This window comes from Vicugna pacos, chromosome 5 (assembly GCF_048564905.1).
Source record: "Vicugna pacos chromosome 5, VicPac4, whole genome shotgun sequence".
Lineage (NCBI taxonomy): Eukaryota > Metazoa > Chordata > Mammalia > Artiodactyla > Camelidae > Vicugna > Vicugna pacos.
In genome coordinates, this window is record NC_132991.1 from 39,885,783 (window position 1) to 39,910,100 (window position 24,318).

A 24,318-nucleotide genomic window follows, 5' to 3' on the forward strand; every position below is an offset into this window, starting at 1 on the left:
CCAGTTCAGCAACAGTTCCACAGTTTCACACTTGAGTGCATTCAGATCTCTCAGGTAGATGACAACCAGGCTCCATAAATAACTAACTTTCTGCTAGCATTGTTTTGAAACTCAGATTTGAAAAGATACTACCCTCTCCCCAAAGGGCAAATTTCTAGTGAAATGAGTTATATGACATTTGAGCAACCCCTTCAGGCTCCCAAATCACTTAAGAAGGACTTTTCCTTTGAACGCATTTAATGAAGTCATAATAAAATCAACCTAATCTAAATAGATTTTGGTTGGATCTTAACATGATGATACATGACCAGTACACAAAGGGCACTCAGATTTGTTTTGGTTTTTTTTTAATGCTTTACTTAAGCTCATTTATAAAATATCTTTGAGGATTTGTTTTGTTTTGTGAGTTACAACAAACTCTGAGAGCAATATTTGCTCCTGGATGTTCACTCTAGAGTAACAAATTGAGACAAAAATTGTACCTGTAATTGGGCTCTAGTATATATTTCATAATACATACTAGTATTAGAAATAGTAATAAAGAAACATCTTTACTTATTAAAGAAATATCAAATATGAATAGTGAGCTGTCATCTGCATCATAAAATATAACATCATAATGTCACTCATTGTACTATTTAAAAATTGTCTTTCTGCTCCATAAGACCCAAGCTAAAAGGCAAGATAAGTCTTCCTCTGCCTACCACAATTTCTGGCACAAAGTCAGACACACAATAAATATCAGTTGAATTAAAATAAAAGTTGGCGTTGTAATAAAGGAGAGAATGCAGGGGTTTTTTAAAATATAAGCTCAAAGTACAAACAATGAGAAAATGGGGCCAATAATTTTAAAATGTTTTCTTTTGTACAATTGAAGCTCTGCCAGGTTTAATACATGAAGCCAATCATACTTTACTTCTTAAATAAGAATAGAAGAGATCTACATACGATCAAAAAGAAAAATTGTTAAATCTTCTAAGTCAGCATCACATTTTTAAAAAATTACTCTATCATGTGCTCAAGGGAAGTTATTAGCAATTAGTACAAAATTTTTAAAATTCTCTAACACAGAACCTTTTCCATTCCTTATTTTTTATGCCATTTCTATTCAATAACTTTTTTCTTAAGAAACATTGATGACTCTACAATTGGTGCTCAGAAATTTAGTGACCAAAATTTATGCTTCCCCTACTTATTATCAATTATATATTTTACCCCAAAAAAAACCCTTAAATAGTTACAGTAGTGATAAGAATTTGTTTTATTGTGTTCTCCATAGATAGAAATAAGGGGGATTTTTTTGGTGGAAAAAAATTCATTACAAAGACAATCTATAATTGAATCAGTAACAAATAAAATTTAGCTATAAATGAGTCAGGTATTCTGCATTTGAAATTCAATTTCATAAACATTCAAGATTAGTGAATTTTGGTAAGAAAAAAAAAAGACCAGCAGAAAGGAAAAAGACACCTTTTTAACAGATATCAACTTAAGAGCTGTTTTTGTTTTTGTTGTTTTTAATTACTTTGAGAAAACACAGGATAGTTATTTAAGAAAAGTCTTTTACGGAAGACTTAAGTGCTTCAAGTCAAGTGTACTTTAGACTAAAATATATTTTAAAATTTGCCAAGAAACTCAAGTGTTAAAAATAGTCTCCTCCTTATTCATTTAATTTCATGTTTAAGGAAACATTTGACAGATAAGTAAATAAAATGCAAAAAAAGTTTACCTGCATTTTTATACAGTAAATTCTAGATCTATAAAAAATTTCCTGGTTTCACACAAAGGCCAATTTTTGACCTTAACTGATCCATTTCTAAGTAGTTAAAAAAATAGAGTATCAAATCTTTTCCCCTCCCCCCAAAAAACTAGAAGAAATATTTAAATTGTGAGTGTGTGAATGTAGCTATGCATATTCTCAAGCATACAAAACACACAAACATCACTTTACTTGGAAAATTATTTTCATCATACTGTAAACATCTCTTCCTACATCTGGACATTTCAAAATAGTCTTTGGTATGACTAGTTATTGTGCTTTGAAATGGAAACTTAAGGGGTTTCTGTAGCAGTGCTACATAGACATTTTAAGATATAAATAAGAAAAATGCACTTGGAATAAGTTACAATTAGCTGCTTTTGCATAATTTTCAAAAACTACAGTGTATGCCTAGTCACAGTTTTATGAGAATGAATATCTCCTTTTTCAACTCCTTAATTTTAAGGAACACTTAATCATTTTGGTTAAAAATCCATTTTTGGAGTGGATCTGATGGCTTGCATGACACTAAGCTTGGATGCTCTCCACTTGCTGAAAGGCACATTTTAAAGAGTGGATTGTATAGAAGTTGGTCCTAAAATAGAAAGAAATACAGCAGACATTAAGTTTCAAGGCTCAAAGTTAACTGATAAATATGAAAACACTTTATGGTCTCATCAAAACTAAAGGGAGACATATACCAAATGTACACCATTCTTAACTTTTAATCTAAGATCCGCTATGTCTGATACAATCTTGTTGGGTTTTGGTACAGGCAACACCATTTATGCCACCACTGTTCAGTTCACAGAAGGTGAATGAAGAGATGTGTACAGAGCAAGGTCTCAATCAAGGTTTTTTAAAAAATTCAGTGATTTAATTGCAAGTGACAAACTCTTTAAAAAATCCTAAGTCATGGGGTGGAGGGTACAAAAAAATTAAAACCTAATTACCTCCCCCACCAAAAAACAAAAAGAAGAAGAAAAAAAAACCCTAAGTCATAAAAATCAATCTTACAGTGTTCTAGTATTGCACAAAACAATATTCAGGTAAGAACTGCTAGGTTCCAGCCAAGCTTTAAAACATATGTTTAAAAACAGCAAAAAACCTTTCACATATTCTCTCAGTTCTAGATTCATGAAAAAGTATTAACACAGGGAAAGAATCACTTTAGGTGAGAAAAAGTATTTTTTTCCTCTCTGCCAGGAAAAAAATGTATGACTGTTGCAAGAAGTATTATAAGGAACTCTAAAAAGACAAATTTGAATAACTATTATTACTAATCCACAGACTGTTGATCTGCACAATTCATGCTCTAACTAAGCAATTTTACAACTATTTTGCTCCTAAAAGTATTTAATTCACAGATATACTCTTTCTTATCACATGGGCAGACATACACAACGACTGAGCTAACACAGAGAAGTTCTGATGGAGGATGTTAACACACTATGCACTGCATGCATTTTCCCAGATGAGCAGTTAGAGCTAATCGAAATAATTACATGAAGGGGTGGATTAATTACACTGAAATACCTTCTGGATCTCCCATATCTGTTCTCCAGTGGCAACTGTCTTGTGACCTTTGTAGGTACACGGCTTCAGCTGAACAACACCTTGAGCAGCATGAAGACATAATTCCTTCTGAATGTTATGGCGAATTTCATGTTGAACGGAGTATTCAAAGTACTGTGAAAGAAAGAACACTGTTACTGATAAAAGTACGCTATAGCCTCAGTTGCAAAATAATCAGCCAAAAAAAAAAAAAATACCAACTCACTGAATAATGGAGTCATATGCACTTCAACAAAATAATACAATAAAATAGGTATCAGAATCATAAGCTGAGTTTTTGAGACAGAAAATACTATAGCCTTTTTCTAGCCTATCACCAACAGGTAGTTACTTAATTAAGAAATGTTGTCTCCATCACCATGTCTGAAATTGGAGGCTATCAGATGGGATGGTGGCAAGAAGGATGCCACAGAAGAGCCTGGAAGCTTTTAGCAAGCCAACTAACTTCCTGCCTTTTCCCCTCCGCAAGGGTTCCTTCTCTCTTATTCATTTCAACTAATAACATTTTCCTTTAAACTAGAAACATTTCACAGAGCACTCTTTATGCCTCAGTTTCCTTGCCTGTAAAATAGGTAATTTAATAGCTCCAACCCCATAGGGCTATGAAGATAAATGGGTTAATACATGTGAAACACTTAGACCAGTAACTGGTACATGGTAAGCGTTCAATACATTCTTAGCTATCGTCACTATTATTGATGCTTCTGTCTCCCATATGTCCAATTAATTAGCTCCCTAGTCCTACTGAATCTTCCTCTCAGATGTTACCATCCCACCCACCGTTCCTTCCACATCCTCACTTCTCTTGTTCAGGCACTCCAAATCTCTACTGCAACACCTCCAGCAACCTATAATCCAATCCACTCTGCTGCGAGTTAGTCTTTTATAACATTGATTTGATCCCCTACCTTCCCTGCTTAAGTGAATCACTCCTGTTGCTAAGATAAAGTTCACACTCCTTGACTGGTACATTAAATCTTCCATTTTCAATCTTACACCAACCATTGCCCCAGTTATACACTATATTCTTTTCATACAATTCTACCAATGCAGGACAGGTGTATCCATAACTCTAAAACTTTGCTTTACTGTCACTGCCTAGAACATCCTTCTGGATCCTTCTCTGCCTAGCTAACTCCTTTTGATCCTTCAAAAGCCAATTCAAATATTACCTTCCCCCTTTACTTTTCCCTGAATCGGTCCTATGTACAAAAATTACACTCTTCTCAGGGTTCCCACTGACCGTCAGAGATAACTTTCATAGCACTCTGTTAACCATAGACCAAAGTCAGGCAGTGTATTTAGTAATAACATTCATTACAAATCAAATATTTCATAATGTTGACATTCCTAAGATAAAATAAGTGAACATAATTGATTTTCAATAATGAAGTAATTAGTCTTAGCACAATATTTATTGAGCCCTTATTATGTGCTAGACCTAAACCCTTTGAGTGCATCGGAGTAGGCTCTCTACAAACATTCGCTGAATTAATCTTGAGTTCCCCTGGTCTTAGCCTCATGCTTAATTTATCTCCTTCCACAAATATAATATCAGTCATTTTTATAACTGATAGTTCTTCACATGGAGTCACTGAAAGAAAATGGGTTTAGATCATAAAAACAGCACTCTGGCTGTACTTCTTTAAGAAAGATAAACCTTAGGACCTCAAAGATGGTAAGAAAGGTTGTCTAGTGCTTTACTTCACTCCATATTACTTTTTAAAAATCATTAAAAAGGAAGTTGTAAGGAATGGAAAATAGTTGAAGATTCTTAGACATAATTAGCTAGCTGAAGACATTAGAGAGACTTGTAATTTAGAAGCAGGACAAATACACTAGAAGAGAAATGGGAGGAAGCAAAGCAGTGTGTTACAAAGCCATAGTGAACTAAACTGCCTGGCACCAGGATGTTAGTCCATCCAGTCACATTATCAAAATACATACTTTGACTTGGCATACTCAAACACTGTTACAATGGAGTTTTATGCTATAAAAGTATCATTATCTGATCAAAATGGTAGAAGGGAGCATGAGGAAATGATCGAGTTAGATCACATCATAAAACATCGAGTACTCAAGGAGCTACAATTCCCAAGCTAGTTTAAATGCAGTGTGTGATTGAAAATAACATTTAAAGGAAATAAAAAAAAAAACCAATGGCTGTGTCAGGATGATAGAAGCCAGAATTATCTTAAAATATAAACCAGAAAATATTATTCTTCTTCTGCTCAAAACCTCAGGTGGCTTCTGTCACACTAACTATTAAATCCACGTTCCTTCACTAGGCCAGCAAAGTTTTATCTGACCAGGTGCCTTATCCACGCCCTTGACCTCACTTTCCGCCCTTCTCTCCCTGGACCACTCTGTTCCAGCCACACTGGCTTCATGCTTGTTCCATTTACCTGCCTCGGGGCCTCTGGCCTTGCAGTCCCTCTTCCAGGATGCCCTCCTCCTGGAGCATGGTCCCTCTCCTAACTCCCTCAGGTCTCTACTCTAAGGTCAGCTTCTCAAAGAGGTCTTCCTAAACCTCTGAAAATAACTATCCACCCACACACACAAATTATCACCCCTTTCTTGCTTTATTTTTATTCATACCTAAAATTACATATTTATTTTTTCCTTTCCTTCTAGAACACAAGCTCCACAACATAGGGACTTTGTCTTTTTCACTACTACAACAGTGTCAGTTACATTACAGACTCCAAACAGATATTTGTTGAATGAGTATGTGAATTATTTCACCATCCCCAAATTTTTAAGACAGCTATATGCTATTTATACTTTAAAAATTATTTGAGACAGAACTATGAAAACAGCTTTATGGCAATAACAAGAGGAAGACAGGACAACGTATAGAATATGTCTTTAACTTTTGTGATAGAATAGATAAAACGCTAGAGGAAGCCTAAAAAAGTTTATAAGTATTTACATTTAGTGATAAGATTTTTACAAATGAAGAAATATTTCTCATTGCTCAGAAACTTAGTTTTTACTAGGATAGTCTAGTAGTATAGTCCAGTGTTATTGCCAAAAGAATGCAACTATTTACATAATTTTTCTTCTAATAGAGAGTAAGGAAGTTTTTAAAATACGCATACACTTACATGTATACATACACACGATGTATATGTATATAGATACAGGTATATATGCATGTGTGCATGTGTATATGTAAGTGTATGCATGTGTCTCTCCATCCTGTTTCAGAGCCACACCTTAACCATCCTGGACCCTATTTACTACCTATGGTTTCTGGGCATCAGCATCATCTACCCTCAGCAGACTGACTGCTTTGGATAACTAAGGATTGGAAGTAGATTAAGCTGAGGCTGAGTAGGAAGAAACATGGAAGAGGCTGGATCAGGAGATAAATTGGCCCTTTCTTCTTAAAACTGATATCATCAAAGTCCCATCCTGTTAAAATAGGACACCATGAGTATTTAATATTGTAAAAACCCTCTACACAGATCTTGGACTCTAAACCAAAAGACCTGCAATTTCCAGAAAAACAAAACAAAACAAAACACCAGGTCCTCCCCTTAGCACGCCTCTCTTCATGCTATTCTCAGCCCATTCTCATTTCTGCCAGCCACCTCGCTAACTCCTGCATACCATTCAAAAAACATCTTCAACTGGTCATCTTTCCCAGGAAAATGTGTGGGCACAGAGTCTGCTTCAAATGCCCTCCTCCATACCCCCAGAGCACCCTGAATGTTTTACCCCAGACCTCGTCACCCTGACGGTAACTGTTGGTTTTGAAATATAGATTACTGAAGGAGTTAGAATCCAAATTGCTTGAACCCAGCAGAGAATCTGGCATTCAGGGATCACTCAGTGAATTTGCTGAATTAATGAAGAGAGAGTCTAATCCTTCCAGAAATTAACTTGTAAAATGCAAGGAAATGAAGCTAGAAGCTAAAAACTAAGAACTAATATGTTCTCTACCCATAGTGACATCTGACATTTCAGTCCTAACTGGTAAAACAGTCATAAGGTAGTTTCAAGCAGAGGTGTTCTCAATCAAGGAGAATCAAGAACATACTTTTTTTTCAGTATATATTGATACAATATCATGATGCACAAAAATATGGTATTAACATTATGTCATTTGCTGTTGGATCCAGTTAAATATAGCTTTATGTATAATTTAGCAAAATCACCATGCCAATAGTCACGCAACATCAAAGATCCACCCAGAAGATCCTGGTTTTTTATTTCAAATGGCATTATTCTGTCATTTTCTTATTTGGCTTTCTGCTGAATGGGTAAGCAACCTCAAACTGCTCTCTGAGTCAGAGTGAAAATCAAAATACTCTGTAACTTCAATATTAATTGCCAAACTTAATCTAAAAACATTTCACATACTAGTTTAAGTGAACATAAAACTGATTTAGGGGTTCTGGAAAATACGCAGCAACTTACTCAAGATTGTAGGCGCTAATGAGAAGGGAGAATTTTTACTGCAGTGCTCACCTGGTTTCCCCCAAGTCCATGACATGTATACAGAATTAATGGTTTGCCTCCTTGATTGTTTTCTCCAACATCCAGACACAGAGGCTGACCAAAGCTTTTAATCTGAAGGAAAAATTTCAAGTTAAATTTTTTAAAAATTTATATGGCTTACATTTTTTTCAATTAATTTCAGGAAGTGTTGTTAATAATAATAATGTAAAATCTCAAAAGCAATAAACCAGAAAGTATTTCAGCAATTTTTCCTGAACCACATAAATGTTGGTGGCAAGAGAATGCAGTAAAGGAACAGGAAAATACTCACATATCCAGATATAACAGGATTAAGGTCTGGCACATATACTTCTGGATAAATATTGTTCAGATACCATGTAAAATTTTTACACTGAAGGCGTTGCTTTATTTCAAATCTTTTTGAAAGATCACCAAATGATTTCTGGAGAAAGACGAGAAGGAAAGGGGAATGCTTAATTAAAACAGCACTAATAAAGTACTTCAAATGCTATTATTTGTATTTACATTTAGGTCTTAAAAAAAATTCTGGGCCAAAGTGCAAGATGCAGTCTAACAGCAGTCACCATTCATTTAGGCAACAAGTATGCCTTGCTGCTCACTCTGGCTTCAAAAAGAATCAAGGACTCCTGCAGTGCTGACCTAGTGCTATTTTATTCTTTCTTTGTGCCACAAACCTCCATCAGGGAACAAAGATCTCTAGCAAACTGTTCAGGGCAAAAAATAGTAGTGGGGGCATCCAAAATTGATCCCAGTTTTATACACAAAAGTGGTCTGTACAGTGAGGTGTGAGAAAGCAGGTACAGAGAAACAGTGCTGACGTGTAACATAATTTCTCTCTCTCCTCCAGCCAACACCACAAACAACAACACACTTGGGAATAATTTTTTCTACTTTTACTCTTAACAGTATCTTCTAATAATATCCTAACAATAACAATGTATTAGTAGAAAAAGGGAAGTTTTTAATAAATTGCGTTTTATTTATCTTATTTAAAAGGACTAAGAAAACTAAAAACAAAACAAAACAAAACACTATTAAATTGAAAAGGTATTTGGTCTAGGCAAAATTTTAAAGAAAATTATAGTGGGTGCCTAAACATATGAAAAACTAATACTCAAGCTCATCAGTTCAACTAAGGAAAATATTTTCTCCACCAGCTTCAATGTTTTGAACCCAAGTGTTTTAGCAAAACGTATGAAACGCTAAAGGACTTCTGGATGGCTTAAGGAATTTTACCATGTGGCTCTGTTTGCCCTGTGGTAAAAATAGGGGTTTGCTGGCTCGCTTGCCCCTCTGTGGGTGACGAGAGAGCATACGCTGTATTTAGCACATGCTTGCCTGCTCAGCCAAGTACCATTGTGCAGTATACAATCTGCCTGACTGGTTTTGCTGGCCTTGGGTAAAGAGTTAGCAATCTAACCCAATAGTGCTCTGACTTTGCATTGTCCTGACATGTTACAGGGAGACACCAGAGACCAAAGAAAAGGTGAAAGGAGGTAACCAGAGCTTTATGACACTCAGAATGTTGATGCCCTTTAATTTCAATATATACCTCCTGGCAAATCGGCATTGTTTCTTACAAAGAGTTGGGTGCTGTTCACTGAAACATGTCCTTAAGCTGTCTAGTTTATTTACCACATCCAACATTGAAACTGTTGGGATTCAGCTCTAATGTATTAGGCATGACGATTCTGAAGGGCTTTTATCTAGGACAGGTCAATACCAACCACAGTGCCATACATTTGTTAGCATTTATTTTCTTATTTCACAGCTGCTCTGGGAGACAGGCAAGCATTTTATTTTAAGACAGGGAAGGAGAGAGAAGAGACATGGTGGAGCACATACTCCATGTCTGGCCAACCTGTCAACCCCTCTGCGAGGTGCCATCCCAATTTTACAGTCTCAAGCGGCTTAGCCAAAGTCACTCTTCCAGGGAGTAATGGAATCAGAACTTGCTATTAAAAAAGCCTTGGTACTCCCGGTTCATTTTCCTGCCACGTTCTGACACCTTCTCTCTCTCCAGTTCAAAATGCCACTTAGCACACTGACTTAGGTGCTAATCACATCACCTAAAACCAGTTAAAAGCAGTTCCACTTACTCTTACTTTGAGTAAAATATCGAACCAAGGCAGTTACTAAACTAAACATCTTCCATTATTAAAAAGGGCCACATCGAGTAGAATGCCTAAATTTTTAAAAAGCAGTTTACTTGACTTTTTCAAAAAAAAATGGCATCAATAAATTGTGTATTTTTGAGTTAAAAAGCCCAGCTTTAAAAAATAACTTTTTTTTAAATAGAAGTATACTCAGTTTACAATGTTGCCTCAATTTCTGGTGTACAGCAATAATGTTTCAGTCATGCATACACATACATATATTCCTTTTCACATTTTTTTCATTACAGGTTACTACAAGATATTGAGTATAATTCCCTGTGCTCTACAGAAGAAACTTATTGTTTATCTGTTTTATATACAGTAGTTAGTATCTGCAAATCTTGAACTCCCAATTTATCTCTTCCCACCCCCTGTCCCCCCAGTAACCATAAGTTTGTTTTCTGTGTCTGTGAGTCTGTTTCTGAAAAATAACTTTTTAAAAAAATGTTTTATATTTGAGTTGACTCAAACAAGTAAACAGACATGTGAACTTACTGTGGATTTTTGTTGTAATTTTTTAGTTCTCACTTACTTGTTTAACAATTTTTGCTGCATCCGTGTTTCTCCTATAAAATATTTCCTTGTATTCATCCATCCAAACTTCTGCAAGGCGAACTTGGTTGCGAGCAATCACCTGAGTGCCTTTTGGAAAGGTATGAGGGCTTTTGCTGCGAAAAACATGTCCAACAACAGAGCAAGGCATAATCTCCAACTGCCCACCACATTGCCACACCTGATAATTAATGATATTTGTTTAAATTTACAGTATTTTAGGAAAATCAAAGTGTTGCTTTTAAGTTTACCTTTAAGATAGTGATAAAAAGATAAGAGATTTATTATAACTTTACAAATAGTCTCTGTTCCCTGACAGTTCAAGTTAAGTTCTTAAATATAAAGAACAATTTTATTAAACGGTACAGACACTAAAGAAAAAAACCATATTTTCAAAAAGAATTTTAATGAAATAGTAATTTCAGATTTCTCATAATAAATTCTAAAATTTCTTTTTTTTTTTTTGCAATAATTATACAAGTTCTCTAGAATTCACCAATGGCTCTTCTGCATTTGGCTTCCATAGCAGACCTGGAGTACATGGGCCCAGACTCTACCCTTTGCAGATTCAGTTTTGTAATCAAGAAAACAATTCCAGATAGTCATTATTACCGAAGCACAATTTATTAAACTTGTAAAATAGTTGTTCATTATTTTAAAAGTCATACTATTTAGAAAGAATCATACTACTTAGATGGTCAAAAAGCTTACTTGCATGAACTCTAAATAAAACAGCAAATCGTTAAATCAGTAACTACTCATTTAAATATCTTGACAATCTATTCTGCCATAAATAAAAATCTAAAAGTCATGTTTAATAGCCTGTGCTAATATTAGGGCAGTGATTGTATTCTCTCTCTCTTTTCATTTTAAGAAAAATGAGAAAGCTCGGTGATATGATCAGTTCAACAAACTGCTTGAGAGCCAATGTGTGCTGGAGGTTGGGAATACTGAAATGAATAAAACAAGACCCCTGCCCTTAAACAGCTCAAACTTGGCTAAGATCATCACTGCTATTATGTGTTGGAGCCAGAGCCAAAATTTAAATCTTCTAACTCCTAGTTCAGTTCTTTTTCCACTACATTCCAGCCTAAGGGATAAAAAATGAATGACAAAGTCATTGTAGAAACGAACTCATGAAATCATACATGTACATGTGGAGACCATCCAAAGCCTTTAGTTTCTCATATTAACTTTTAATATGTATAGGAAAAAAAGCTTGTTTAATCCAAAGAGTCAAGTTCAATGTCCTTTAAAATTATACATAAATGTTTTTCCATTCTGACTCCCTTGATAATCAACCAATTTCCTGAAGCACTATATTTAATTATATTTATCTTGGCTGGAATTCAGTAGCTACAAGTGCATTAACTGGTGTTATTGCCTGGACACAGGCGTTTAACTGATTCCTCTTGTTACACTGAGAGCAAAGAATACATAAGTTACATTTTAAGAGAAAATATACTTAATTCTAAAATTTCTAATATTAGAAAGCACAAAAAGTAAAGACTGCATGCATCCGTGATACTATGTATCAGCCAACTAGAAAGATCTATTTAATATGTGTGCTATATTGATACACTTACTCTGAAAGACATTTCTATATTTTCACCTCCCCAAATTTCCATTTCTTCATCATAAGTTCCAATATATTCAAAATACTCTTTTGATATGGAAAAAAGGCCTCCTGCAAAAGTGGGTGTTCTGAAAAATAATTAATTGTCAAACTTTATTTTAAAAGCCAAATAAGAGAAAAAGAACATATTTAAGAGCAACTGAATCAAATTTACAAATAAAGAGAGATCACAATTTCAAGAATTTATATAGATTAATAAAAACTAAAAATGCTATCTTCAAAGTCGAGTTTTAGGGGATGGGGAAGAAGTATTTTAAGTGACCTTTCCCAGCAGAGCACATTAAGTGTCTTCTAACCAAACTTAAAGACTCTTAAGTAATGATTTTGAGGAAGACATAAGAACTCAATTCCGCTTCCTAGTCAGTAACACCATGTGTAAGCAAGTACATAAATAAATGACTCTTCTAATTCTATTCCTTTCATATAGAATACGTGTGTTCTTTGTTAGTGTGAATTACATTGGAGGAAATTACTGTAAAAGGCAAAGACTGCATACATATTCAAATAATTGAGCTGTGTATAAGACTTTGAGAGCAATCATCTTACTTAATTGGGTACGTTTCATCCTTCCTTCTTTGCTTCTCATGATCGGGGAGTGATTCCCAGCCAAAGGAAAGGCTCCAGTCAAAATTCCCACGGTTGTGGTTGCTTCCATAGGGAGAAGGTTTGTTGAATTCAAACGTGTTCAGATCTATGGATGCAATATCTGGACTCACGACGGCAGTGTAGTTCTCTGCTATTCTGGCCAACAGAGGCTCTAACCACCCGTAGAAACATTCACCTGGAAAAAATACAATTTTAATTAATTCAGTGAAAACAGGGTTTTGTCCCTTTTGGATTTTGGAAGAGGGTTTACAGAGAAATGAGAATAACAAAACCATTTGTGTTTTGAACATTTATATAGGGGAGATTTCTTGAAGGTTTCTTGTCACGAGTAAGGGTAGGATGAAAAAAGTGAGGCAAGGTTAGGCATAGATAGAAAATGGTTTTTTTAAACTTTAGAATGGAAGCAAAATGATACTGGTATATTTAACTTTCAGACTGTGTATTTCTCTTTAAAATGGGCTATGAATCAAAGATAACTTTTTGCTGATCCATACCACCTAGCTCCAAAAAGTGTTTGTCTCCCTGAGTCAAGGATAGTAACTGAAATCTTCATTTCTCTGACAGGGTCTTAGGAGAAAGTAAGTCAAGGAGTCAGAATATTCTGACTTCAGCAGTTGGAGAAGAAGGACTGTTCAAACCTGTGCAGCCTTAGTGACAGAGGGTAAAGGAATGGCATGAAAGGTCTGGGCCCAGCCCAAGGCCAGGCTGTCTCCCATCACACACAGAGCTCAGGAGATGCAGCCTGTGCAGTGCTACTCAGGGCTCCCATCATCAAGTGGAGTTTGGCAGTCATGGTCCAGGAGGACCATCAGATACATCCACCTGGAGAGGAAGGATGCCTAATCTGACATAACTGTAATTTTGGAGCAGCAAACAGAATACTAGAGAAGGCACCATTTCCTTTTGAAAACATCTCTCTTGTATTACCTTTAATGTCTCTTAACTGCCTGGTATTAAGAGAGTGCAGGATGTGAAAGCTCTAAAGAGACTCAAGCAAATCTGAAAGCCCTTCTGTAACAATTAGCATGTGCTCAAAACCATTTTCTTGGTCAAACATAACCTAAGGGCTGGCCAATCCAAAGCTAAACACTCAGAGTAAAACTCACTAAACTTAGAGCTTGAGGGACTAAGTGGCATTTTAGTAATACCTAACATGTACATTAAACATTGACTCTAAAAATATTTTTCTAAATACTTCATTTAAAATCACTGACACTGGGGGAAAAAAATCATTTAACTACAAAGGAAAAAAACCCAGGAGCAACAAAAACTGACAGCATTATGGGAGAGATACCAGAAATTGTGAAGGGGTGCCCCTAACTTGGCACAAGGAGTGTGTGACCCTTTGAGGGGCAAAGAACTGAAATATAAAAAGTAAAAGTGTTAGGACCAGGACAAAATTTAATAATAGGGTTGACCACACTTAAACAAACAAAACTTTCACTCACTTTGAAGTGTAGTAATCAAGAATAATAAGGAAAATCACTTTTTTTCCCCACAGAATGCGTATCTGAAAAAAAAAATCCCAGATATGGATAGCTCGCTGGAGAAGCTAGTCACTGGAGGAAATAAAGATGAGGAGCCTCTAACACAAAGGAGGTAAGATCTCTGAATAAGTGCTGTAGTCTGCTTGGGCTGTCAGTGCTGAAGTCACCAGTTGAAAATGATGTTAAAAAAAATGCAATTAGGTATTTAAAGAAATGGCTTCCTTACCTTTTACATTAGAGGGAGGGGGAGGGAAAATGTTACAAACTATGTCTCCACGTACATACTTACAGTGAGCATCTAAAAATGTGAGTGTTTCAGCCGTTGCTACCGTTGCTCCTAGCAACCTTGCAGTGATCAGACCTTTTCTCTCTCTTTGTCTGACTATTTTTACTATAGAAAATTGTTTTATATATTCTTCTAGTTTATCATGTAAGTACTCTGTAAGAGAAAAAAATCAGGATTAACTCATTCTTAAGTTTATTTTCATATATAACATATGAAAGCTAATAAAGAGCCCACAGAGGAATGACCCCTCCACATGCCTAATCTTAACAGTTGTACACGTCCCTTCCTGATGATAAAAATCGTCTTTATTTTAATTCTTTATTAGAGAATAAAAACTATATATACACATCTTACCTTCTGAATTATTACAGTGCATGACTTATAACACAGTTAAGGTGTCTGCATCATATCAATAAACACAATGCATTTGGGGGGAGTGGGAGACTTCAAATCGAGTGGACCCCAGGACTTAAAATGACTCTTGGAGGCCAGAGAAGACAGACCAAGGAGTGAAAAAAATTGAATTTGGCCAAAACAGACATTTGAGTCATTTTTAAATTGGTATTTAAATCTGGAAATTTATAGAAAAATGCCAAGTATCAAAAAAATCCTCTGATATTTAGGCAGTGGTCAAAGTATTTTAAGACCAAAATCTTGAGAAAAAGAAGACAAGTAGGAAAATCCAGGACTACAGCAGTTTGGGAATATTTCTACAAAGAGTCAGCAGAAAATTTTCGAAAGCTCTGGAGTCTCTTGACACAGAATTTTTTCCAGTAAAAATATGAAGGAAGAAGTGAGCATGCAAATCAGGAATGAAGTTAAAAACAGGCAAAATGAGTATATAATTTAAGGCACTCAATGTTCTAATTTGGATGAGATACATACCAAGCAAGAGTTAAAACAGTAGGTAAAAGAAAAACACATCAATCAAGTCAGTCAAGTATCGTTCATATTTTTAAGTAACTTCTTAAGTCTGCTTTTTCACCATTAAATTCTTGATTCTTTGTTGAGTGTATCATGCATTTCTTCACATGGCCTTCTTGGGCCCAGAGCACAGTCTCAAAAAGATTTGGGAATATTGAGAATGTCAGAATGTCCCGGGTAGATGTTTGCTTCTGCCAGATTTCAGAAGCAAGTGCAGATGGTTTTGACTTATCTGTCATTACATATGTTTTTTTCAACTCTCCAGTGGTGCAGATAAGAGAGCTGCTTATTTAAAGTTTAAACATTCATAGAGGAGGTAAGAGTCTAGGAACAGCTTTTGTGGAAAAATAAGCCTATCTAAACATTACTGCCTCAGAGTAATAAACTTTTTAAACACCTTCTAAGCACCTCAGAATTAATTTTCTGAGAGACAAGTAGGATTATAATTTGTCTTAAAAATACAGTCATAGATATTTCTGCTTTCATCATAGACTGGTAACACAGAAACCTTTTAAGACAGGAACATTTCAAAGGTCTTAATGGGAATTGATTTTTTAAATAGAGTCACTATAGATTCCTTCAATAAACCCTCCCACTGTTCATATGTTAAGAAATATTTGATTTACCCACAACTTCTGAACTTCCTACAAATTCAGCACCTATCCACACCCCTCATTTTGTGAACACAAAGCCATGAAATCGGATTTCCTGGGTTCGATGTACAGCGCCATTACTTTTAGCTATGTGACCTTGGGCAAGTTATTTTACCTTTTTGTACCTCATAGTCTCTTTACCTATAAAATGGGGATAATAGGACTTGCCTTCACAAGGAGCTGTTGGGAGGATAAGATGAAAGGTTACTATACCAATAAGACATTTAAGACAGGGACTAACTCGCACACAGCCTATGCTCTGAAGGTGTTAATTATAATTTGTTTGCTGTCATTGGGATTTGACTATCTCTTTGTTAAATGATAATCCACATATTTACGCTGCTTTTCCTGAAGCAAACTGAAATCAGGGACTATGGTTTTTACTTCACAAGCTCCTTTACAGTAACTAGGGACACATTTTCCACAGTAGGTACTCATTAGATAGCTCTTTGATTTAACAAGACAAATTACACTATAATGCAAAAATAGCCCTTGTCAAGAAAACTTTTCCAAATCTATTGTTGATAGCTATAAAGAATTATAAAAAATATTCAGACCCTTTGACAAAGTCGTCCTACTTCTAACTTATCTAAGCATATAATTCAAAAAAAAAGGGAAAATAACGTTAAGCACAAGGATATTTATTGCAGTATCATGTATAGTAATACTAGGAGGTAAATAAAAGTAAGTGGTTAAGGAAAATGTATCTAGCCCATTACTGTTATTGAAACCAAAGTTTTGAAGGTAATAGGAAAAGGCTAATACAAATGTTATGTGAAAATGTCAGATTTTAAAACTGGATTTCTGACATGGGCATAATTACTTAAACATTATGTTTTTATTTAAACAGTGATTATGAGAGAGAAAAGGAAAAGATTAAAATGGTTAAAACAGGAGGATCATAAATGTATATCATTGTTCATTCTGATTTCCTTTAATTATATTAATCTTGTTGTAAGATTAAATTAACAGAAGATACCTTAACTGAAGGCTCACTAGAAGAAGCTTTACTATGCCCCTATTACCCAGATTCTTCAAAAATCAACAAAATAAAAATTGAGAAAAAAGTTCAAGAATGCAAGGAAAAGGAAAACATTTCTAGAATAAAGTTTTCGGGGTTTTTTAGATAAAACATACGAGAGGTATGCAGAACTTAATCAGATGTCATTTAAAAGTCCATGGATTTTGGTCCAAATAGACTGAAAGATAAGAAAAAACTCAGAACAAATCAAGCAATAAATAAATTAGCTGATTACAACAGGGTGGTGAAGTAACCTGGGTAAAAGGATTGGAGATTCAAATCAGAGATCTGTATATAGTGTGTAACTTGAATCCAGGGGACTTGAATTATAAAACTTTCCCATTTGGTGGATAGATTACACATCCGAGTCAAAGATCTCTAGTGATAAGCAAACTTATTCCATCTAAATGTTAATTTAGCTCAAGAATATAACTTCAATTCACTCAGGATATTTTATTTTGAAACCACAGGAATGTTTAGAATTGTATGTAGAAATAATTAAATAAACCAGGATAATGATTTTATGCTTTATTCACTTACTACCATATCTAAAGTCTGGATACATCTTATAATTGATGACATGTCAGCTAATAGGTAGCATTTTTTTTCCTCATGGTCCATAAAGTAATGATTTACCTTACAATGGATGGTGCTTTGGATTTGATGCAAGAGTGTTATCCCATTTTACAGATAAGGAAACAACTAGTTAGTGCTGGAGCTAGAATTTAACTTTAAGGATTCTGGTTCCAAACTTGGGCTCATTCAGGAATAAATTTTGTAATCATTGAAATAATGTGTATGTGTTTGGTATTTAAAATACTTTAATGTTTGAAAATTCAGTAAATTGGAGTATTTACAAGATTATCCTTATGAGTCCAATTTAAAATGTGTAACCTAGTAACCACCTATTGACTTGTAATTTTAATGAAAATGCGTTAAAGATTTTGGCTAACTTCGTAAGTGCTACTGGAGTATTTAAAAGAGCCAAAATGAAACAGGATGTGGTGACACTTCAGTAATTTTTAACTACTCTTTTACATTATTTATTAATTAATGTATGATTTATATTAATTTATCTATTCTTCAAAGCAACCACAGGAGTTACCACTTGTGTATTTCCTCAGTTCTAAGCTGTACAATTATATACTTCTTATAATCAATGGCATGTTGGCTTAATTGGCCGTTAGGGTCTTTTATTCTAGTGGTAGGCACACTAGAGATGTATCATACACAATAAATTTGATGAAATTTTACAGATAACGATAAAGAAATTGAGGCATGGGGTGGGGTTAAGTAACTTGCCCAAGTCACATAGCTGGTTAGGATCAGAACTGGGGTTCAAACCAAGGCAGCCTGGTTTAAGGCTCAAATCTGTGCTCTTAACCACTATGCCTTACAATAAAAGTCTCACACCGGGGACTACAAAGTTATGAATAATGGTGTTTCATACATTTCTGAACTCCAAAATGTGTGAATATGGACATCCCTGGATGCTCCTTTCATCCATCATACATGCCATCCAAGCCACTATAGTCAAGCTCTGAGATGGCACACAGAGAGTACAATATAACTGAATAGACTTTGGACGGCACCACATGGGTTTACTCAGGAAACAATCTAATTTGCATACGCTTTCTTACCATCTACACTAGCATCATCCACCAAAATGATTTCCTTCAGCAGTATGGCAGGTGAAGAATAGAGCACACTGTAGACAGTTCTAAGCAGTGTGGACCACGCTTCATTATGAAAAACTATTATGACACTGGTGGTAGGCAGGGGAGGACAGCGCTTAAATTTCTGTTCAATACATCTAGAAAAAGCCAAAGAAGTAGAATAGTTATGAATTTGATTACTTTACTTCACAGCGATAGCATTACTAAAATTATTGTTAAACCTTTATCACAATAGAAATGATAGTGGATAGTTTCTTTCCACGTAAGATGATCTTAATGCTATGTAAAGGCAGAAAGATAAAAACAAAATTTTTTACAGACCACTCACCCAGAGATCATGTCCAGTGATACTGATCACACGTCAAGGATTGAAACCTGCTTTTGTAAGCATTCGCAACAATATAATTTTAAATACAAATAACATTTTAAATAAGAAAAATAACCTACAAGTGAAACAACCTATAAAAATGGCAAATGTTTGTAACTACTCAAATGAAAACCAAGTTTTTCTCCTTCCTTATAGAAATCAGGCATTTTTCTTAATATTTTCTTAATTTTAAACAGTGCAACTTTATTAAATGAATCTTCATCTTTGTAGAAATTATCTCAAATTAGATACTTTTCTACATATGTAATATTTTCTAAGTTTATTTAATCAATTTACTTAACCTATACCAGAACCAAAAGGGAAAAAACAGCTTACTTACAGTAAGTAAGCCTATTTTCTTATGATGTTCATCATTCAGCAAAAACTCGTTAAGTACCTACCATATGCCATATGCCATGCTGTGTTAAAGGTTTTGCTCCAATAATCCAATCTATTATTTAATTAAATAAGACTTAGGCATTTAAAATTTTCCTTTTAAAAATGCCATATTTAAATTTAAAGTAAAATATCTAAATCCATGTTAAAAGGCCTGTGTTCCTGTCACCACCTGAAACACTGATAGACACAAGGAAAGAGACCCCTAAGTAATTTTTGACTGATCAGTGGTTCTACCCGTTCACTAAAAACATTAGTGAGAAATTGATCGTGAATTTATTTTTACAGCAGTGTCATCCTGAATGAAAATAACCTTCAGATGAAGCCACTGGGGTGTGGGTGGGTCTGTACAATCTCCAGCCTTTGAGACTGGAGATGACCAGATTCCCTCACCTGCTAAGTTGATGTGAGGATCAAATGAAATAATACATAAGAGAGGACTTCAAAACGCTGTAAAATCAAACAGAGTGAACCTGGGGCATAAAGCATGTGTGGTCTATGGTAAAGATAAAAAAGTAAGATAACTATCTCGAAGTTCACTTAAAAACCTAAAGGGTTGTACAATTTTAGACAACAGACTATGAAATCCTCCCACAGAGTCAAAAGCCACTATAAACAGTGTGTGAACAATCAAACAGTGCTGTTCAAACCCAAAGATAAGGAAGTAAATCATTCACTTATGGAGAGAAGAGCCCAGCACACTTCAGTTGTTCTGCCAGGGTCAGTGGGGAAACCGGAGCCCCCAGAATGGGACTAGAGGCCCGGGAAAGCCACCCTAAAAAGACACTCTCCATACTCTCATTAATTTTAATTACTACTTTTATAGCCATATCTCAATATGAATGTGCTTCAGATCCTTTTCTGAGAGGAGGTCTTTAGGCTGAAATATTTGTAGTGATAAAAAGGAATTAGGTCAGGGATAAAATACTAAGACAGGGTGACAACACCACTGAGCAGGAAAAGAAGAGGGAGGTTCTGAGTGAAAGTGGTTCTGCTCCTTGGTACCGTCATGGTTTTAAAGTGTAACATACACGCGTAGCCAGAGGCAATCACATTCATCTGCACTGGTAGATGAAAGCAAATGATTTATTCTAAATTGAATTTTGGATAAACAACCAACTAAAAATAAAATCCAAACACAAACTACCTATTTATATTCGAGTCAGAATTACACAGAAACAAATGACTAAATACAAGTTTGTATTTTTAATAAAGTCTTATAAACCAACATCAGGTCCATGTAAACATTACAAAAAACTCCATACTATAGTATTTCTTTCTTAAGAAAAGAGAAAGCCCTACTATTTGTTGTCTTATAAGCATTTTGGAGAGGGAGTTTTGGGATTAAAAAAAAATTGTTTCCCTTAATTTATTTGCCGTGTGACTAATTAATACACTAATCAAGAATTACAAAAAGGTTTCTAAGATTTAAAGTATAAAAATTCACAAAAATTCACACTAATAAAGCGTTACCACTTTAATCTCATGAGGCCTTCCCTCAGTTTAAGCTAAGATTTATTTGCTCAACTGATAAGTATTAATATCAAGTAAAAGTATCATGTTATATTGTAAATGCAGGTGATAATAGCATTTCACAATGTGATTTCATAAACCCCATTTATTTTGAAACAATTTGCATGCTCAGCTTATGCTTTAAAAGAAGTTGTTTCACATGTCATTCAAAGTGGTGAAATTAAGATAAGTTGCCAAAGTGATTACAGATTCCTTGTCAAACCATCTGAAAAATTTGGCATATAGGACGTGCTTAAATTATCAGTCAAAAGACCATCTGGCTTTGGGAGAAACTGGATCTGTATTTCTAATGAGCATGTAAAAGTTTAGCAATTCTTCAGAAAATGTGTCCCCTACTGATATAAGTTAAATTGAAAGTATGAAAGTATTAAATCTTAAGCAACCGTTCACAGTTCTAAGGTTATCCATTCCTATCCAGAAAAAGGTTCTTTGTGTGCTTTGCTATTTTGCACTTACTGATTGGTTAACATTATTAAATATTATAGCAGCTTCTCAATGCTTTACTGGGGGGAAAAAAAAAGCTTATCTTGAGCTCACTTTGACTGTCATGTCAAAGAAGAAAAATCATGCTTCTTGTTTTGTGATGTGGATTGCTTTTCAGTCAGGAACTCTCTCAAAATCAGTAAAGTGCCATATTGCATTTTAACCTATTAAAATAAAAGAAGAACTAAACTGTGCCCTGTTAGAACATTTTACAGACATCTGTTTCTTCACACATTCATTTAAAATGATGAGCAGTATAACCTTGAATCACACAGATTAGGACATAGCGACAGAAATCTCACTCACACGACTTCAAGTGAGGGACTCATAGTTGGAGCAGGGACTCGTGATCATAAATCTAAAAAATTATGAGGGAAGCAATAGACCTAAGTCTATTAAAGTACATTTCTTCAGGTTCACATCCAAGTGTAATTCTGTTATAACCGGAAAGCAAAATACATAAGCACTGTTTGCTTGCAGTTTATCTATCCTGTAGTTTTAACAAATCTACAGATTGTTTGAAAGCACTGGAATTCATTTTAGCTGTTTCAGTGTAAATAGAGCTTTTGAACACTACAGCAAAGACAACAAAATGGTTAACTATTAACAAAGAGGTGGCGTAGTAGAATCTAAGGGGAAATTGTAATCAAAATACTGTATGCTTGAGATAAACATGTAAACAATGTGACAATAAAAAGCAATGTTAGCCTCTCATAAGCTAAAGGGAGACACCCCTATAAATACAAGAACTTATTCAACCAAACTCTAGAGAAAGAATCATAGTTGAATTAGTAATTACAGCGATATTGTCTCTTCAGGGTATTCTGAAATATAATTATTGCACTAAAAGTAGCCACAAAGTCTGTGACTTAGCTCATAAAATATCATTATCTAATAGCTCCAAAATCTTGGCACAATTTTTATTATATCTATTCCATAGCAATGCACAGAGGAACAGAAACAACTCCTCCAGCTCCCACATTTCCCATAAAACCCACCCCATATTTCCTACTTAATAGATGAGAAAGCTATAGCATTTAAGAATAAAGGATTTCCTTGTGGTTCTACAAAGCTCAGATCTAGAATTCAGTTTTCTAATTTCTAAGATGATAATTTTTCACATCTGCAGTGCCTCACCAAGCATAGACACAGAAATCTATCCTCAATAATTGCAAGCGGAAAACAATGAAAACAGATTAAATAAATGGTATCTGCTGATTCTTTGCCTAAAAGTGGCTAAAGAACCAGCAGCTTCCTTAGCTAATTCTCCTCCCCTGCAAACCCTGATGATAAACACTAAACAATGGACATTCCTTCAACGTACTCAGGAGGTCGAGTGTCTGGTCCAAGATCTCGGTGTAAAGAAATCCTGTCACTTGCAAAAGCATTGAAACAGTGTTTTGCTTCTCCACGTTCTTTTTCTTTCTGCTCTTCAACACTTAAATTGGTTGTTCTGAATGCTTTACCAGAAGCACCAGGTGCATTAGAATCCTGAGGTGGGCGGTCAAGAACGGGTTTCAGTTCTGCTGCTGTATAATATCCTTGCAAACAGGGTCTCTCACCAGCATCAATGTTTTGCCTGACAGGTGCTCCTATTTGCATTTTTGGCATTGCATCTTTAATATTGTTTACAGCTTCTAGCATTAAATCAAACATCTTGTTTTTGTTTTTCATATTTCTTTCCATCCTTGATTCCTCTTTGGAATATTGAACACTTACTTCTCTTTGCATTAAAATCAAAAATATTATAAAGAAAAAAACTACTGCACCAAGCTTCCAGAACTTTTTATGGTAATGTCTTTTAAGATGTAATTTTACTAGTCGCTTTAGGTGAGCCATTCTGACATTAAAAGCTTGTCACTTGACAAATAACAGTTACAGTTTCCTCTGTTACATGTATTTTTTATCATAGATTTGCTGGCAGGAAGGTTTCCTTAAATTGCAATACCTACAAACAGAAATAATAGATGACATTAGTAACTATTCATTCCTATAGGCATGGCTGACTTCATTCATTCAGCCGCAACTGAATGTAAGCTGTACACAATGTACTCTTCTGGGTAACAATAATACACAGGTACCTTGCCCTCAAGAAAATTACACTTTTGTAAGAACACAATTGCTATAATTAACTACAATCTATTGGGGTTATAAAACATTAGAGATTTCTCTCCAGTAAAAAATACATTATTTGTTAATTCTGGCTAATATCTATGTATGATATGCATAGATTAGTTTTATAAATATATTTTGAGTTTAAAAAAAAATCTCAGCTCAATAACCAAGGGGCCAAAGGACTTCATTAAACTGATTGTAAAGAAGGAACTTCATATAAGGATTAAAATGACCTCTTAAGCTTTTTACATCATTTTAAAATACAAGGAATTTCAGAACCACACAGTTGTGGTTGTGTCATTTCTTTTGTGTCGAATGTTCTGATAGGCTATGGCTACCAAAGTAAAGATAACTTGAAGGTAAGCTTCAAGGAGCAGAGGCCAGTATGAACTATGGCACTTCAACAGGCAACCACAGAGCAGTGTGATACGAGCTATGATGGAGACTATGGCAGCAACATGGAAGGTAAGGAGAAATATTAGAAAAATTTCCCAGCAATGACACCACTGAGCAGAATCATGAAAGATAAGCAATTTTTAGGCTTGTGGACAAGAGAGAGGAGAGAGAAGGAATAGCAGATGAAAAGGCAAAGGAGCAAGATAAAG

General features: G+C 34.9%; 1 protein-coding gene across 1 annotated transcript in view; it reads right to left on the bottom strand.

Moving 5' to 3' along the window:
• Positions 1–334: 334 nt before the first annotated feature.
• GALNT3 (polypeptide N-acetylgalactosaminyltransferase 3) overlaps positions 335–24,318 on the bottom strand; it is a 40,303-nt gene continuing 16,319 nt past the window's right edge. Inside the window, exons 2-11 of the mRNA XM_006201089.3 lie at positions 22,923–23,546; positions 18,784–18,956; positions 14,549–14,698; positions 12,713–12,947; positions 12,117–12,234; positions 10,511–10,711; positions 8,112–8,243; positions 7,811–7,912; positions 3,296–3,448; positions 335–2,354 (exon numbers count right to left, since the gene is read on the bottom strand). Coding sequence (XP_006201151.1) covers positions 2,232–2,354; positions 3,296–3,448; positions 7,811–7,912; positions 8,112–8,243; positions 10,511–10,711; positions 12,117–12,234; positions 12,713–12,947; positions 14,549–14,698; positions 18,784–18,956; positions 22,923–23,437 — 1,902 coding nt within the window. The 5' untranslated portion in view covers positions 23,438–23,546 and the 3' untranslated portion in view covers positions 335–2,231. The remainder of the gene's footprint in view (positions 2,355–3,295; positions 3,449–7,810; positions 7,913–8,111; positions 8,244–10,510; positions 10,712–12,116; positions 12,235–12,712; positions 12,948–14,548; positions 14,699–18,783; positions 18,957–22,922; positions 23,547–24,318) is intronic.